At 39.0% G+C, this 17,359-nt stretch overlaps 1 protein-coding gene across 2 annotated transcripts in view; it reads right to left on the bottom strand.

Annotated features, from left to right (window-relative positions):
- dock1 (dedicator of cytokinesis 1) overlaps positions 1-17,359 on the bottom strand; it is a 589,776-nt gene that overhangs the window by 427,021 nt on the left and 145,396 nt on the right. Inside the window, exons 12-18 of one of the 2 annotated variants that reach the window (XM_080205635.1) lie at positions 15,557-15,636; positions 13,054-13,179; positions 8,879-9,003; positions 8,482-8,580; positions 8,307-8,379; positions 7,060-7,163; positions 6,743-6,926 (exon numbers count right to left, since the gene is read on the bottom strand). In XM_080205635.1, the coding sequence (XP_080061761.1) occupies positions 6,743-6,926; positions 7,060-7,163; positions 8,307-8,379; positions 8,482-8,580; positions 8,879-9,003; positions 13,054-13,179; positions 15,557-15,636 (791 nt within the window). Of the gene's footprint in view, positions 1-6,742; positions 6,927-7,059; positions 7,164-8,306; positions 8,380-8,481; positions 8,581-8,878; positions 9,004-13,053; positions 13,180-15,556; positions 15,700-17,359 lie in introns of both variants that reach the window. The other variant, XM_080205634.1, reaches the window with a different exon arrangement.

Raw genomic sequence — 17,359 nt, forward strand, 5'->3', positions numbered from 1 at the left:
TGGCAGGTCCAATGTGATGAAGGAATATAATATTAAGGGTAAGACTCTTAGCAGTGTGGAAAATCAGAAGGATCTTGGGGTCCGGGTTCATAGGACTCTCAAATCAGCTTTACAGGTAGAGGATGTGGTTAAGAAGGCATATGGTGTACTGGCCTTCATCAATCAAGGAATTGTGTTTAGGAGTTGGGACTTAATGCTGCAGCTGTATAAGACCCTGATCAGACCCCAGTTGGAGTGCTGTGCTCAGTTCGGGTCGCCTTATCACAGGAAGGGTGCAGAGGAGATTTACAAGGATGTTACCTGGATTGGGTGGCATGCCTTATGAGGATACGTTGAGAGAGTTCGATCTTTTCTCCTTGGAGAGGCGAAGGATGAGAGGGGACCTGATAGAGGTGCATAAGACGTTGAGAGGTATTGATCAGGTGGATTCTCAGAGGCTTTTTCCCAGGGCTGAAACAGCTGCCACAAGAAGACACAGGTTTAAGGTGCTGAGGAGAAGGTATAGAGGAGATGTCAGGGATAAGTTTTTCATTCAGAGGGTGGTGGGTGAGTAGAATCAGCTGCCGTCGGTGGTGATGGAGGCAAATTCGATAGGGTCTTTTAAGAGACTTCTGGATGAGTACATGGGACTTAATAAGATTGAGGGTTATAGGTAAGCCTAGTAGGTAGAGATGTGATCGGCGCAACTTGTGGGCTGAAGGGCCTGTTTGTGCTGTAGTTTTTCTATGATTCTATTTAGATGCATTTTCCATCCCTGGTCACCCTGCAGCCATGTCTCCATAATCCTGACTATATCAGACCCATGAACATCTATTTGTGCAATTGACTTATTGCGAACACACATTAAGACACAAAGCCTTAAAACTTGTCTCGTTAACATTACTTGTTCCATTCCCACTATTTTTCACTTTGTTTGGTTCTGGCTCCTATCGCTTTTCTTACACCCCTTACAGTCTTTTGTTCTTGTCCTTGATTCCCCTTCCTCAGACTCCTTTCAGAAAGAAGTCTCAATAGGTTAAAGTCCAAGAGATTTATTTGGCAGCACGAGCTTTTGGAGTCTCAGAAGTAGGTTAACAGTGGAAGGGTGCATTTCTAAATGGAGAGCTGTGACAAGTGGCCTCAGGGATCAGTGTTGGGACCTCTGCTGTTTCTAATATATTTAAATGATTTTGAGGAAAATGTAACTGGTTTGATTAGTAAGTTTGCGGATGACACAAAGGTTGGTGGATTTGCAGATAGCGATGAAGACCATCAGAGGATACAGCAGGATATGGATCAGTTGGAGACTTGGGCAGAGAGATGGCAGATGGAGTCTAATCTGGACAAATCTGAGGTAATGCATTTTGGAAGGTCTAATACAGATAGGAAATACACAGTAAATGGCAGGACCCTTAAGAGTATTGATAGGCAAAGGGATCTGGGTGTACAACAACACAGTCACTGAAAGTGGCAATGCAGGTGGAGAAGGTAGTCAAGAAGGCATACGGCATGCTTGTCTTCATTGGCCGGGACAATGAGTTTAAAAATTGGCAAGTCTTTTTGCAGCTTTATAGAACCTTAGTTAGGCCATACTTGGAATATAGTGTTCAATTCTGGTCGCCACATTACCAGAAGGGTATGGAGGCTTTGGAGAGGGTACAGAAAAGATTTACCAGGATATTGCCTGGCATGGAGGGCATCAGCTATGAGGAGAGGTTGGAGAAACTTGGTTTGTTCTCACTGGAACGATGGAGGTTGAGGGGCAACCTGATAGAAATCTGCAAGATTATGAGAGGCATGGACAGAATGGAGAGTCAGATGCTTTTTCCCAGGGTGAAAGAGTCAATTACGAGGGGGCACTAGTTTAAGTTGCAAGGGGTAAGTTTAAAGGAGATGTACGAGGCAAATTTTTTACACAGAGAGTAGTGGGTGCCTGGAACTCATTGTCAGGGGAGGTAATGGAAGCGGATATGGTAATGACTTTTAAGGGGGGGGTCTTGACAAATACATGCATACTATGGGAATAGAGGCATATGGTCCCTGGAAGGGTAGGGGGTTTTAGTTCAGTCGGGCAGCATGATCGGTGCAGGTTTGGAGGGCTGAAGGGCCTGTTCCTGTGTTGTAATTTTCTTTGTTCTTTGTTCTCATCCCAGTCTAACGACAGCATCTCCACATCCTTTCAGAGTCCCATTCCACTTGCCATTTTAGTTTAGTTCCCATCTCCTGCCAGTTTATTTTACTAACGAAATAAGGTAGTTTAGTAAGGATGTACAGGACAGGAATAGATTTGAATGGGATGTTGTGGTTCTATGGAGAGTCAAACAGCTGTCAAAGGTAAATTATGGATCGAGTGAGTTTATTTCTCATTTCCATTCTAAAAGCTAAAGTAAAGAAATAAAGTAAATCAATTGCGGGGAAATGCATTAAAGAAACTGGATGAGACAATGGAGAGATCAAAAGGAAAGAACATGTTTAAGGAGATACTGAAGCCAATGTGTGCAGCTGATTTAGATCTCAGCAGATAGCTGGAATAGCTGGTCAAATCCCTGCATGTGTGAATGTAGCCCAACATTAAAAGAAAGCTCCTGTTAATTTCAGCGGGGGCCCTCAAGAGAAATTAAAAGGTACTGTATGGTAAAAGTCACTGGACTTTTATATATTTTCAAATCTATAAGATTTGCCAAACAGATACAGGAAAGCTTAGTTATGAAGGTGGTTAAAATAAGATTATTCAGAATTGTCGTAAAGTATAGGGACTGTGTGAATCCATTGTTCTGTTAAAGTGTAACTCTATTTTGTTTTTTCCTCTTTCTTAATAAACATTTACTTTACTCTCAAATCATCACAAGTAGCTGGGGACATCATTTCTGGATTTCAAAACTTCTCATTATACAAACTGCAAAAAGAACAAACATGAAGCAGTTGTTCTAAATTTCTCTTCTGGCATTTGAACAACTTGGCACTTACCATCAGCTATGATTTAACAGTAGTTACTAGCTAACTGGTTTCATGCAGTTTCTGTAGCTACAGTTCAATTACATAAATGCAAGGGTCTTTCATGCAACTAGTAAACAAGTGCAGTTTGTTACAAAGTGAATACCTAGGAGTTTGCCATTGGGGAAGAGTTAGGTTAGGAAGGGAAGGAGATTGCTTTTGCTTTCCTTTTGTTTTTTCCAACATTTTCACCCAATAGAAATTGATTCTTACTCCACTACAGGCAAAGAAGCTAGCTGTTTGGTAAATATCTGCTAAGTATTTAAGGTCAATTCTATTCCTAAGATTTAAAATAGTACAGGAACTGGCAGTATGGCTAATAAAATATATAAAACAAGAAAATAATTGAACAAAATAATAAACACATTAATGATAGCAGTGCAAGTGATGTGTCACAGCTGTAGCACGTAGGTTGCCAGTGTAATACAGAAGAAACAGGTGCACACTAAGTGCCTGCAACACAAGAAGCTTCAGCTCAGAGTCACTGAGATCGATTCCGAACTGCAGACACTGCAACACATGAGGGAGACGGGAAATAACCTGGATGCATATAGAACATAGAACATTACAGTGCAGTACAGGCCCTTCAGCCCTCCATGTTGTGCCGACTTGTGAAAACCAATCTAAAGCCCATCTAACCTACACTATTCCAATATCATCTATATGTTTATCCAATGACCTTTTAAATGCCCCTAATGTTGGCAAGTCCACTACTGTTGCAGGCAGGGCATTCCATGCCCTTACTAGTCTCTGAATAAAGAACCTACCTCTGACATCTGTCCTATATCTATCACCCCTCAATTTAAAGCTATGTCTCCTTGTGCCAGCCATCACCATCTGAGGAAAAATGCCTTGAACCCGGACGCAGTCACACCCCTTAGGATAAGGTTTTCTGATTTAGTCAGTGGATAGGGACAGGACAGGAGAACATGACTACAAGTGAAGCAGGTAGAGGGACCATGAGGGCAGGAACCTCAGCCTTTGCAATTGTCCAACAGGTTTGTGGTTTTTTGAGCATGTTTCAGTCACAGAAGGCACTGTAGGATAGATGAGCTAACCGACCATGGGGTTGTATACCAGAAGCCATTCAAGTGGAGAGACCAAAAAGAAATGTAGTTGATAGTAGTAGACAGTCTAGTAAGGGAGATCAACATAGTTCTCTGCAGCGAAAAGAGTCCAGATGGCTATGTTGCCTGCCTGTTGCAAGGTTTTGGGGCATCTGCTCAAAGGGAAGGATCCAGTTGTGGTGATACATGTAGGAATGAACAGCATAAGCAGGATGATGACATTGCATATTCAGAATAATGAGCTAAGCACCAAATTAAGAAGCAAAACCTCTCAATTATCACCTGAGCCACATGCAGACTGAGATAGAGCAAAAAAGATTCAGGAATTACATGTGTGGCTGGCTAAAAGACTGGTATAGGAGAAGTGCATTCCAGCTCCTGAAACAGTGACACCAATATAGGTAAGTGCGATCTGTACCATTGGGACAGTCTACACATGAACCATGCTGGGATCACTGTTCTAGCAAGCCATGTGACTAGTTTAAGTTTATTTATTAGTGTCACATGTAGGCTTATATTAATATTGCAATGAAGTTATTGTGAAAATTCACTAGTCACCACACTTCAGTGCCTGTTTGGGTATACTGAGGGAGAGTTCAGAATGACCAATGCACCTATCCAGCATGTCTTTCAGGCTGTGGGAGGAAACCAGAGCACCTGGAGGAAATTAACACAGACACGGAGAGAACGTGCAGACAGTGACCCAAACCAGGAATCGAACCCAGGTCTCTGGCACTGTGAGGCAGCAGAGCTTTCCACTGTGCCACCTTCCAAGGAATGGATACAAGACATTTAGGAAGGAGAGAAAGTTAGAAAAAATTGGAGGAGTGGATCTATTGACTAATGAACACATTGAGAGGGATGACAAGTTTAGGAAACCTGGATATAGAACTGGTTCAGATAGAGATAAGAATTGATAAAGTCAAGAAATCATTTGTGGGAGTAGTGTATCGGCCCACCAACAGTAATCATACAGTTTGACAGAGTATAGAGGAAGTAATATGGGAAACTTGTCAGAAAGGTACAGTGATAATATAAGAAATTTTAATCTACACATTGACTGAAAAAAATCAGTTGGGCAAAGATAGCCTAGATGAGGGATTCATGGAATGTTTTCAGGGTAATTTGTTAGAACAGTACAATTTGGAGTCAACCAGACTGCATGCAATACTAGACCTGGAATTATGCAATGAGATAGGACTAATTACTGATGTCATAGTGAAGGCGTTTTTAGATGGTGGTGATCATAATACCATTGACTTTTACATTCTAAAATAAGGGCAAATATGAGGGGATCAAAGCAGACCTCGTCAAAGTTTAGGCAAATTAGGTTAAGAGTTAGATTTATGGAGAGCAGAGTGGAAGATATTTAAGGGGATATTTCAGAATATAAAGAACAGATATATTAAATGAAAAATAAAATGCCAAGGGGAGGACCCACCATCCAGGGTTAATTAAAAGAGTTAATGATAGCATCTAACTTAATGAAAAGGCAAATCAATGTGCAAAGATGGGTGGAAGGTCAGAAGATTGCACAGAATACAATAAAATCAGAACAGCTAAAAAAAAATTAATAAGGAGGAAAAATTGATACATGAGAGACAGTTAGCTAGAAATATAAAGTCAAATAGTGAGAGTTTATATGGATTTTTTTAAAGAAAGTTAACGAAGTGAGGGTTGGTCCAAAAGAAAGTGAGTCTAGGGAATTAGTAATGGAAAAGGAGATGGCAGATGAGTTGAATAGGTGACCAAAATAGAAAATGCTGGAAAATCTCAGGAGGTCTGACAGCATCTGTAAGGAAGGAAAAGAGCTGATGTTTCGAGTCCAGATGACCCTTTGACTTTCATAGGAATGTTCTTAGGAGGAAAGATTGGACAGGCTAGTTTTGTATCCTCTGGATTTTACAAGAATAAGAGGCGTCTTGACTGAAACATACAAGGTACTGAGGGATCTTGACAGGGTGGATGTGGAAAGGATGTTTCCACTTGTGGGAAAAATCTAGAGCTCGGGGTCACTGTCTAAAAATAAGGGGTTGTCCATTTAAGACAGAAATGAGTTTTTTTTCTCTGAGGGGGTGAGAGTCTTTAGAATTCTCTTTTTCAAAAGATGGTAGAAATATTCAAAGACTTGGCTTCTAAGGCAGAGGTAGTTAGATTGTTCATGAGCAAGAGGGTGTAAGGTTATTGGAATGAGTTGAGGTTACAATTAGATCAGCTGTGACTGTATTGAATGGCTCAAATGACCTCCTTGAGCCCTTGTGGGGGAGTGGGCCTACATAGGATGTTCTTTGGGAGTGTCAGTATAGATTAAGTAGGGCAGATGATCTCTTAGAATAGTCTCCTTCTACACTATGCAGTTTATAAGATTCCATGAATGGTTTGACTTATTCAGAGAAAATTAAACAGAACCAGGAAAATATCAGCAGGGGCTGCAAATCTGCCTCTAAACTCAGTGAATTTTTGAAAAAAAATTGTGTTCTCTTCTGTTCCACATTCAATGCTCCTATCATTCATTAACAATCTTAATGATTTATTTTTGTAAAAAAAATGCAAGCAAGATAACCAAAAGTTTCAAATGTTAAAACAAGGTTAGTGGATAAAATTCAAAATGCTGAAAATGAATAATAAGCATGGTCTAGTTAAGAAATTGCCACTTTCCAAACTAAACAGCACATTTAAAATTGCTCTTTTCAATATCTTACCATTCTGTGTGAGTTTTGTTGAACAGACCAAAGTAGAAATTTGAAACGAATCTTTGCTGATGGCAAAGTTTCCAAAACTGTGCATATTTTTCCCAGTCATTGTGTAGCCTTTCTCCTCAAGCATTGGTTTAGTTGCTGGCAAATTTAAGTATGGTGATGCATCTTCCAGTTTTTTGGCATCCCACTGTACAGAAAAAAATCTTAGACTCATAATGTTATAGTTTAATATATGTATGAAAAGAACTTAGCAGATAACCCAATACCTTCTTCAGTTGTCCTGAAAACCATTACATACAAACCATTAAATGCAAACATACCTTGTATACAATTAGGTCATGCTCTCCATCTCTTAGCGTTGTTCCATCATACCTCATCAATTTCACAAATGCCAACGCAAATATCTTCTCAGATTTGTCTTTGGCTAAACAAAGAAAGTCTTAATGAGTCTTACATGATTCTTGTTCAACATGGAACATCATGGTTCCATGTTGAAAAGTGAACTGTTAATGCATGTCTACATTTGTAAAACACATGATAAATTTAGCAACTGAAGAACTGCAATGTGCTAAGCATAGCACTTATCTCTGTGAATTGGAGTAGAAATGTCAGGAAAAAAGGTAGTATTTAAAATAGAGGAAATGTGATATGAATTTGATGGAAGAATCTCTCAAATCCCAAAGACAACAAATTTTTTTTGAAATACTAAATGCACATACAGGGTTTTTATTTTCATTATCTTGCATTTACATTTGCAATGTATTCATAACCTTCATCTAATAGTAGAAATATTTGCTTTCATGCAATATGTGCCAGCAAATGGACAAGACAAGCTGAGAATGGCAACAATGGACACACCTCAGGAGATTATAGATGCTTGAATGGGGCCATTTTAATTCCAATCAGCTTCACTGAAAGCCTGCAGTCAACTTTGTCTCTCTTTCATTGGGCAATTACAAATACATATAGAAAACTGAGACTAGAATCTTCGCCACCTGTTAATTTTTTGCAGTATCATTGCACAGGCCAGATGCGATAGTGAACTCTGACAAGCATTTTACACATAAACACTTTATATCTAGTACACATAGTGCAAATATATATTTTTTTTAAGCACAGATGCTGCTATTGATTATCAAAAATTGCTTTGGAAGAAATAGAACTTTAACTTATCTAAATCTGCTGCTAAATGAATTTACATGTGTCCTAATACATACCTATTATTGAATTTTCAATCTGAACTGCATGATCTATCAGCTGATTATTTTCGACCATTTTGGAGAGGTCAAGAGTTGAGCTTATATGTGCTCACCAACACTAACAATGGAAATTTTTCATGCTGCATTCTAGATACATAATGCACAAGGTCAAGTTTCGGATCATAAGAAGCATGAACCAACGGAAGTCAACTTTTGCAAATAAAAGTGTGGCAAAAATCCCATTCATTACCGTAGGTCACAGTTTTAAAAATACATGCCTAAAAAGTGCAGATTCTTGATTAATAAATGTAAACATGACGAATAACTTCATTTTAAGAACCTAAAATCTTAGGTTCATAAATACTTACAATCTTGAGATGATCGATGTCGGAATGTGAACCTTAAATGGCTTCGATTTACATCTTCAATAGGAATTGCCACCTGCAAAGTAATATCAATATACCCTTAAAATAAGACTAAAATAATACCACTCATGGGTTTATTTTAACTTTTGCAATTCAAGCTTATATTCAGAGGACATACCTTTACTGTCTCAAACCAACGGGGCTGCTTCACTTGATAGTAAATAACAGATTTATATTCAGAGATACCGTCATCTTCCGCACCAGGAAAAATTACATTCTTTTAAAAACAAGAAGCAAACATCAGTATGGACTTAAAAATGTAATAATGCATTTAAGGAATTAAAAAAATACTGAAGAACCTACAAAACAAAATGTTTGAAAGGCTTAGGGAATTTACATGAAGTTTGGGCTCAGCTATCTCTGACGTTCAGGATATAATTCACACAAAAACACAGTTGAAGCAATAATTGTTAAATAACAAAAACATAACACAAAAATACAAGACCCAATTCTGGAAAACATTATTTGTTGCATGCACAACAGCCTCACGGTTGTGTCATTGGTGGTGGTCATACCTCCAAACGCTTGCCTTCTTCATCATATACCATCATTGTAACCTCCACATTCTTGGAAGTTGTCTTACTGCCCTTGTCAAACTCCCCTAGCACCAGTGTAACATAGATGTCATTACGAACATCACCTAGATGGGGAAATAAGGATAAAGATTCTTAAACAATTTATTTTATTATCACTGTAGGTGAAAGAAAAAATATTTTTTCTGTATTAAGTCAAATTACTTATAAATAGAGGTATAATCATCTGAAAATAAATTTTTCATGCAAATTAGAATCGCTATAACATACAAGTAGGATAAACAAAATTGCACACAGTTTAATCCTGACCAGAAATAGCATTTAAACCACTAACATTCAAAAGTCGGCCAAGCATCATTTGGTTACAAAGTAATTTGAGAAAATCAAATAGCAACTTTTGCACAGGCTGAACTTCTGAAAATACAGGACGATCACGTTTGACAGAAACATCAATAGTGGGGCATGACCTATTTTGAAAGGCCCTATTTCCAACAGGACATAACACAAAATACATTTCATGATTTCCTGGCCTTTATCCAATGATAACAATTGGAGATTTTGTGGAGGAGGTTTACAAGAATGGTTCCAGGGATGAGAATCTTTTGTTATGGGGATAGATTGGAGAGGTTGGGAATGTTCTCTTGGGAAAAAGGGGAGATTTAATGTAGATGTTCAAAATCACAAAGGGCTTTGACAGAGTAGGTAAGCAGGACTGTTCCCGCAGATAAAAGAATAGTTTGAATAGAAACAATGCGCAAGGGTGTAGGGAATAGATAGGGAAAATGGCGCCAAATCATAATGCTCATTTGGAGAGCCCACGCAGACACAACGGCTCCTCCTATTCTGTCACAATACTGTGATAAGTATTAGCGACAAAAAGCTACAATTCAGTTTGTATTTAATAATCAATTGAAAAACATGAGGCAGCAGGTAAAACCTAACTACCTCAACTTCCTGAAATAACTGAAATTCAAACAATTTTTTGCACGATGATGTGAACAGGCAGATGTCAAACAAAATATCAGTTCACAGATTACAGATCACAAATATTAGTACAGATTAAATCCAACGTCCTGACAAACAAATGGTCATATCAGCCCGATCAAACTTGGTTATCACAGAATTCTTCAAACACCATTCCTGTTGAAAATAAACATGAACTTCAGGAACATGAACTCTCAGTGAACAGAAAGCATGTTTTTTTCCTGGCAACATTCATTACAAGACAAACATTTTATTTCAATACTGCAGGCCAACAGATTATAATGCCAGCATTCTCTTTGAGTTGAGGAGATTAGATATTACCAAATCCTGCAGAGTTTAAGTCACCAAGTCAGCCTTTAATGGCAAAACAGATGCTTTTCAGATAGATTAGTATCCGGCCATATTTGAACCATTAGATTTCGCCCACGCAAGATCCTTAAGTATTAACTGATGCCAAGTAGTTCCATGAATCAAATTGTGCCATCCAATGGTAGGCTGGGGATTCTTTAGGAACCCCTGGCCACCCAATAAAAAAGATGAAGCATTTAAGACTAGTTTTAGCATAGTATTGGCTTCTTTAATACAGTTACAGAACATGATATATCAAAAACTAACCACTCAGGTAACAAATCCAGTCTAACCTAATGATGGAATGACATCTGCTCAGGTGTCAGATGACACCTGTTCAGTTTCTGTGCCTGCAAAGAACATTGTACAAAACAGTCAATGTGCACAGGTATTGCAAAATAACTTCTTTTTGATAAATTCCTGACAGTAGCATGATTTAATGTAAACATTACACTTGTTAAAACAATAGAACCATAGAAAAACTACAGCATAGAAAGATGCCATTCAGCCCACTGCGTCCATGCTGGCCAAAAAAGAGAAATACAAAACTAGCTGCTCATTTTAATCTCACGTTCCAGCATTTAGCCCATAGCCCTGCAAGTCACAGCACTTCAAGTGCAGCTCCAGGTACTTTTTAAATGAACTGAGTATTTCAGCCTCAACCGCCAATTCAGACTATGAATTCCAGATGCCTGCCCGCTATTCTCTGGTTGAAAAGGTTTTTCCTCATGCCCCCTGCTACCGATCAAGTTAAATCTAAAATTCTTCGATCTATGAATAGTCACTTTTTGCAAAATTTTATTTCCTGACATTGCATTTTCATCACATTATTGTGTGAGCTTTGCCACTATAAGTTCCTCATGTTATAATGGAACTGTCTATCTAAACGTGCTGCTTTAAATCAAACCCTCCCACCAATAATGCACTGTAACACCAAATTTTACACCTCCACAACCCTAAACTTTCAGTTCAAAGAAACTCCTGCGCTCCAATCCTGTTTCTCTGCATTACAAAGTGACACTAATTTATAAATTTATTTATAAATAGTATCAAATCCAAGTATGATAAACTGGTCATTGAAATTAAAATCACTCTGCCGTTTCTTTTCACAAACATGCCATTATTATTGGCATCCTCTGCTTCGGGAAATGCACCCATGGTGAATGTCACTTCAGTATTCAACATTGTCTGTTGTGGTTACAGAGGGCCAAATCATGAGTAACTGCCCCATCCGCAGCTGGTACACATAAACAGCATTGGCTCAAAGTCAACTGATTTTTTTTCTGGTAGGCACTCTTCTGCCATCTGGTCTCTTCTTTTGTCCTCTGTTTTTTCCATGCCCTCTCTAACCACTCGTTTCCAGGCACTCCGGTCAGCAGTGAGGACATCCCATGCTTTGACTCCAATCCCAGTCAACTTGAAGTCCTGCTTTCAGAAATTCTTGTATTGCAAACGTGTGCAATCTGATGATCTTGCGCCAACTGCCAGTTCACTACAGAACACATTTTTGGGGATGTAGCCGTTATCTATTCAGCTCACAGGATCCAGCCAATGGGTTTGATGCCGGCTGAAGAGGGCAAACATGCTGAGGATCTCCACACACTGATGTACTTTTATATTCGGCACTCCATCTCGTCAGGAGATGCCCAACATATGTTTGGAGCAACAGAAGTGGAAGCAGTTCAGCTGTTTTTCTTGGCTTGCATAAGTTATCCATGCCTCATGACAATAAAGAAAGATGCTGAGAACACAAGCATGGGACACACTGTATTTTCAGTTAGTTTGCTGTTGGTTCATGATTCAACTTTTCAAGTTTGACATGACAACTGTGGTCATCCTGATGATTTCTGCAATCAAGGAACAGGTTACTGGTAATTGTTGATCCAAAATACGCAAAGTCATTGATTTCCTCCAGAGTGAGATTGTCAATGTTGATGGAAGGGGCTTTTACAGCCTGTCCCATAATTTTGGTGCTCTTGACATTGATTCTCGGTGTGACCTCCTTGCAGGCCAAAAAGAACCAATCTACAAGTTGTTGCAAGTGGACTTCAGCATGGGACACCGACATACATCATCAGCAAACCGCAACTCACAAATTAGGACATTACACTTTGTACTTGGCACACAATCTTGTTAAGTTGAATAGCTTGTTGTCAGTTTTAGCAAGCAGATAGACACCCTAATTTGAGTCGCTGAAAGTGTACAGCAGCTTGGAAAAAAATATGCCATGACACAGCCCGATTTTAACCCACTGCTGATCCTGAAAGCCTCCAATGACACTCCATTGTAACTGATGAAACTGTGCATGTGCTCATGGATAGAACAAATTATGGCCAGGAATCCTGAGGGACAGCTTATTTTCCACTATAGTTTAAAGAGTCCAACTTTTGTGTCTGTGCTGGGAAGAAAGATTTGTGCCTCAAAATATGTATGACACAAAAATTGTCACCTTGCACAAAAACAAAAGGGATCGCATTGATTGCAACATTACTGAGGCATTCCCTTATTAAGTATTGTGGGGAAAGTCTTTACTCTTATTGCTCTGACCAAATTGCAGACCTTGGCGTTGTGTATTTACAGCAAGCCTCAGTATAGCTTCAGAGCTGGCAAATGGATAACTGTTATGATTTTCTCAGTTCAGCAGGTATAGGAGGTGTGCTGCAAACAGCACAGACCATTTTACATTATTTTCACAGACCTTCTTCAACCTTTTCAACAGAGGCAAATCCCTTTAAATTTGTTTGTAATATTAATATACTTACAAAAACAAAATTACAGACTGACAAAGTATGAACTACACTTAAATTGTTTGCTAACAAACTTACCAGGCATTATTATTTCAGGGAAACCCATTTTTCTTGCAACTGCTGTGGTTCTGTCAACTAGATGTGGAAAATCTTTTCGTATTTGATGAACATCGCCTAATAGCAGCTTCATTGTCACCCACAAACCTAGGTAAATAAAAGATACAAAAAAAACTTTCACAAAATCACCCTTCAAGCTAATAGATCAGAAGATTTATTTTCACAATCGAAAAGGAATTTTTCAAATTTAGTGATATTCACATTGAAATCCAAGGGAGAATAATAATTCACCAATATGTATTTATCCTTTTTAGTTTTATGAATTGTTGATAAGAAATACAATACATAAACGTTTCCACCATATCTATCCAAATATGGAGACAAACTGAAATGGGGTCAGGAAACAAGGTGGGGGACATCGTGGCTAAAAATACAGCTAGATGGATCAGACGAAGGAGGAATCTGTCAATAAACAAGACATCATTCAAACACGTGATGCTGATGTACACATTGAAGGATCTCCGAAACAGTAGGAAAATGGTGGTGAGATCTGACAGGGAAACAGACTGAACTGAAGGTTTAAAGGGGCTGGAGATATTGTAGAAGGCAGTATCTGCAACAGAAGCAAAGATTGAGCAGTTTATTTGGCTGATTTGGAAGAACTAGTGTATGTGCCATGATGAAAAAGTTCGACTTGATGCATCGACTTGGATCAATCCAAAAGGGATTTCAGCTTGAGATGGCAGAAGCTGAGCTGGGGTTTAATGACAGATATTGGCAGGGATCGGGAAAGGTGAAAAGGGTGAATGTCAGTATGGTAAAAGGAAATGGGAACTGAAGACAGCAAAGAAAAGAAAAGATTACATTTTGGAACTAAAAGACAAGGAAACTCAGGCCTGGAGCAGAGGCCAATGTAAGAACACAGAAAGGCATGGTAGTTATATCCTATATATATAAGCCACGGCATGATCTACACCAGAACACTTGATTCTTTTAAACTATAAATTGAAATTGATGCATCAATTGCTCTTCCCAGCCTTCAGAATGAGTTGGCCCTGCCTGACAATTATAGCCATGTGTTCAAAAGTCATCAAAGCATGATCATTATTAAGAATCACCAAGTGAGGAGGTAAATGCCAAACGTCCAACGGCTCTCCGCTCGAGATCAGTGGTGGTGGGTGGGTGGGTGGGTGGGGGGGTGGGGGGTGGGGGGAGGAGGAGGAGGAGGAGGAGGAGGAGGAGGAGGAGGAGGAGGAGGAGGAGGAGGAAGGAGAGTCACTGCCACTCTGACTGCGATCAGAGCGGGAAGGGGCCCGCGATCGGTCTTGGGGGGGGCGGGGGTGGTGGTGGTGGTGGCAACAAGGGGATCAGTAATGCTGTGGGAGTGCAGCAATGTTTGTGGAGGCCCGGGAAGGATGTGGCAGGGGAATAACATTCTATCATCTTTTTTCTGCGCATGCACAGTTGGAGATGCCAATCGGAGCTGCAGGGTATTGAGTACATTAAGCCCCACCCGCAAGATTCTGCACAGTGATTCAGAATCACTAATATTTTTGCAGGCCGAGTGCATATGGGGGCGCCTCAAAACGGCTCTAAAAGTCAGATCTGAAACACTCCCAGTTTCAAGTCTGCCCAACACTTCGGATCAAAATGGCAAAATAGGGCCCAAAAACAAATAGTTTTTGATTTGATTTGATTTATTATTGTCACGTGTATTAACATACAGTGAAAAATATTGTTTTTTGCGCGCTATACAGACAAAACATACCATTCATAGAGAAGAAAATGAGAGACTGCAGAATGTTGTGTTACTGTCATAGCTAGGGTGTAGAGAAAGATCAACTTAATGCAAAGTAAGTCTATTCAAAAGTCTGACAGCAGCAGGGAAGAAGCTGTTCTTGAGTCAGTTGGTACGTGACCTCAGATGTTTGTATCTTTTCCCGTAGGAAGGTGGTGGAAGGTCCAGGGTGCATGGGGTCCTTAATTATGTGGGCTGCTTTGCCAAGGCAGCAGGGAGTGTAGGCAGAGTCAATGGATAGGAGGCTGGTTTGCGTGATGAATTGGGCTATATTCACGATCTTCTGTAGTTTCATTTCGGTCTTGGGCAGAGCAGAAGCCATACCAAGCTGTGATACAACCAGAAAGAATGCTTTCTATGGGGCATCTGTAAAAGTTGCTGAGAGTCATAGCTGACATGCCAAATTTCCTTAGTTTTCTGAGAAAGTAAGGAATGTAGTGATCATGTGATAGATTGCAGGGCCATTCAACTCTGTTTTGGCCAAATTCAACTCTGTTCCTATTGAATATATACTCAGTTTAAAAAAGTTATGATTTTAGTTGTGCCAGAGGAAGGCTGATATAAAAGCTCCACACTGGTATAACAGTGAGTAATTTCATTAGATTTTTCCTATTTATACTCTGTTTTGTTGAAAATAGAGCAATGCACAAAAATTTCAGAATGTTCTGCTAAAGGAAATATATTTTAATCTCTCTCAAATTTATTTTGCAACAAAACAGCACTTACCTTGACCCTTGTGGTTTACTTCCTTGGCAGCAATGACTTTATTGATCACAGTCTGAAGGAAGTCATTCTCCCCTGCTACCCTGGGTGAAAAACGGGATGATATGTTCAGCTGCTTGTGTCGAATGGCGTCATCCAATGCTAGCCTGGAAGGTGCACATGACGACCAACACCACAAGAAACAGAAGGGCCACACAAACCAGAATTCACAGTACAAAGGGACACAAAATATCATTGCATAAATGCAACAAACAGTTATTATCAGCCAACGCAAGGGACAGGACAGATGGATAACAAGAAAGACATAGGAAGATCATTATTCAAGAAAATGCTGATTGCACAAGAATAAATGCAAATCTGCATCACTATGACTAACATCTTCTTTAACCACATAAGCCCTTCCCCAGCAGAGTAATGAAAACAATCACCCAGTAGCCCAGAAAATATAAAATCTTAATGTGCCCATGTCTATTTTCAGAATACAAAGGAGCTCTCCCAAAATTAGTGCTCAAAAAACATCTTTGATACAATTTGATTACAATAATAAGACACACATACACAAACGTCTATTAACTTGCACTGATTTAATCCCTATTCCTATGTTTCATGCATAATATAGAAGAACATTCTCGATATTAATCAAAGTCTACCCTCATACTTCTATGGTGCAATTATTTAATTCAAGTCTTTTTTACTCTTCTTAGATAGATTACTTTCCATGGAAAACCTCTAAAATTGGTCCCACCTTCCGGAAATCAGATGCAATAAGGAGGCTATTGAAAAGGCAGGGAATCAGAAATACCCACATACTTTGAAAGGTGGATCCCTGTAGAGAAATAGTGGAAAACAAGAAATAGCTAATAACAATACTCCTTAGACTCCATTACATATACTGTCTGAATGGTTAACTAATAGTCCACACTGTGGTGGCACTTTTGAGCGAATTTTCCACTTACAAGTCAAATAATTCCCAACAAATTATATTTGCCCACACTGAATTCTATCAGTTAATCGATCAAATTTAAAATTTCTCAGTTTGCTCTCTTGTTATTACATAACTTGCTCTTTTGCAGCTTCTGATTAATAAACTAATATTAACGAGATTGCAAACATAATTCTAAGACTGTGAAAATCCAAGAACACAAAACAATTCCTGCCTTACTTGCACTCAGTAATGTTTCCTACCTTGATAGTTCATTTGCTGCATATTTTGCGGTTTTTGTCATGCAATCTTAGTTAACTGACAAATTCAGCAAAAAAAATCCATTTTTTTTCCAACTGCAGATAAAACCCTAATACATATTCAAATAAACCATAGCTGTCCTAGATCATAGCAGCACTTCAGAAAATAAATGCTGTCAAGTTGGTTCCTACTTTTCTCAGGATATTTATCTGCTTTCTAATATCCTCACCCTCCCTACTCCATGATTCGACTGAAGTTTCCTGACTCCTTTTTTAAACAAAACCATTAACACCTATGTAAAAGCTAGCAAGAAACTTAAATCAAACCTGTTAAACCCCTCTCTCCCCAATGCTCCAAACTTCACCACCCTCCACTCACAATAAATTCTATTTTACGGCAGATCTTCCCTTTGATATTCAACATTATCTTGAATAGAACTTAATCACAGCCTAGCTTTAAATGGACTCCAATATTTCAGGAAACTTTACTAGCAATATAAACAAGCAAGAAAAAGAATCAGAAAAGACATGTAGCTAGAGTTTCCCACATATCATGTTGCAATAATCATAAAGAAATACAGAAACACATAAGCAGCTCAAGAGAGAGAGAGAGAGAGAGAAGCA

Source organism: Carcharhinus amblyrhynchos, chromosome 17 (assembly GCF_965287045.1).
Source record: "Carcharhinus amblyrhynchos chromosome 17, sCarAmb.v2.hapA, whole genome shotgun sequence".
Taxonomy (NCBI): Eukaryota; Metazoa; Chordata; class Chondrichthyes; order Carcharhiniformes; family Carcharhinidae; genus Carcharhinus; species Carcharhinus amblyrhynchos.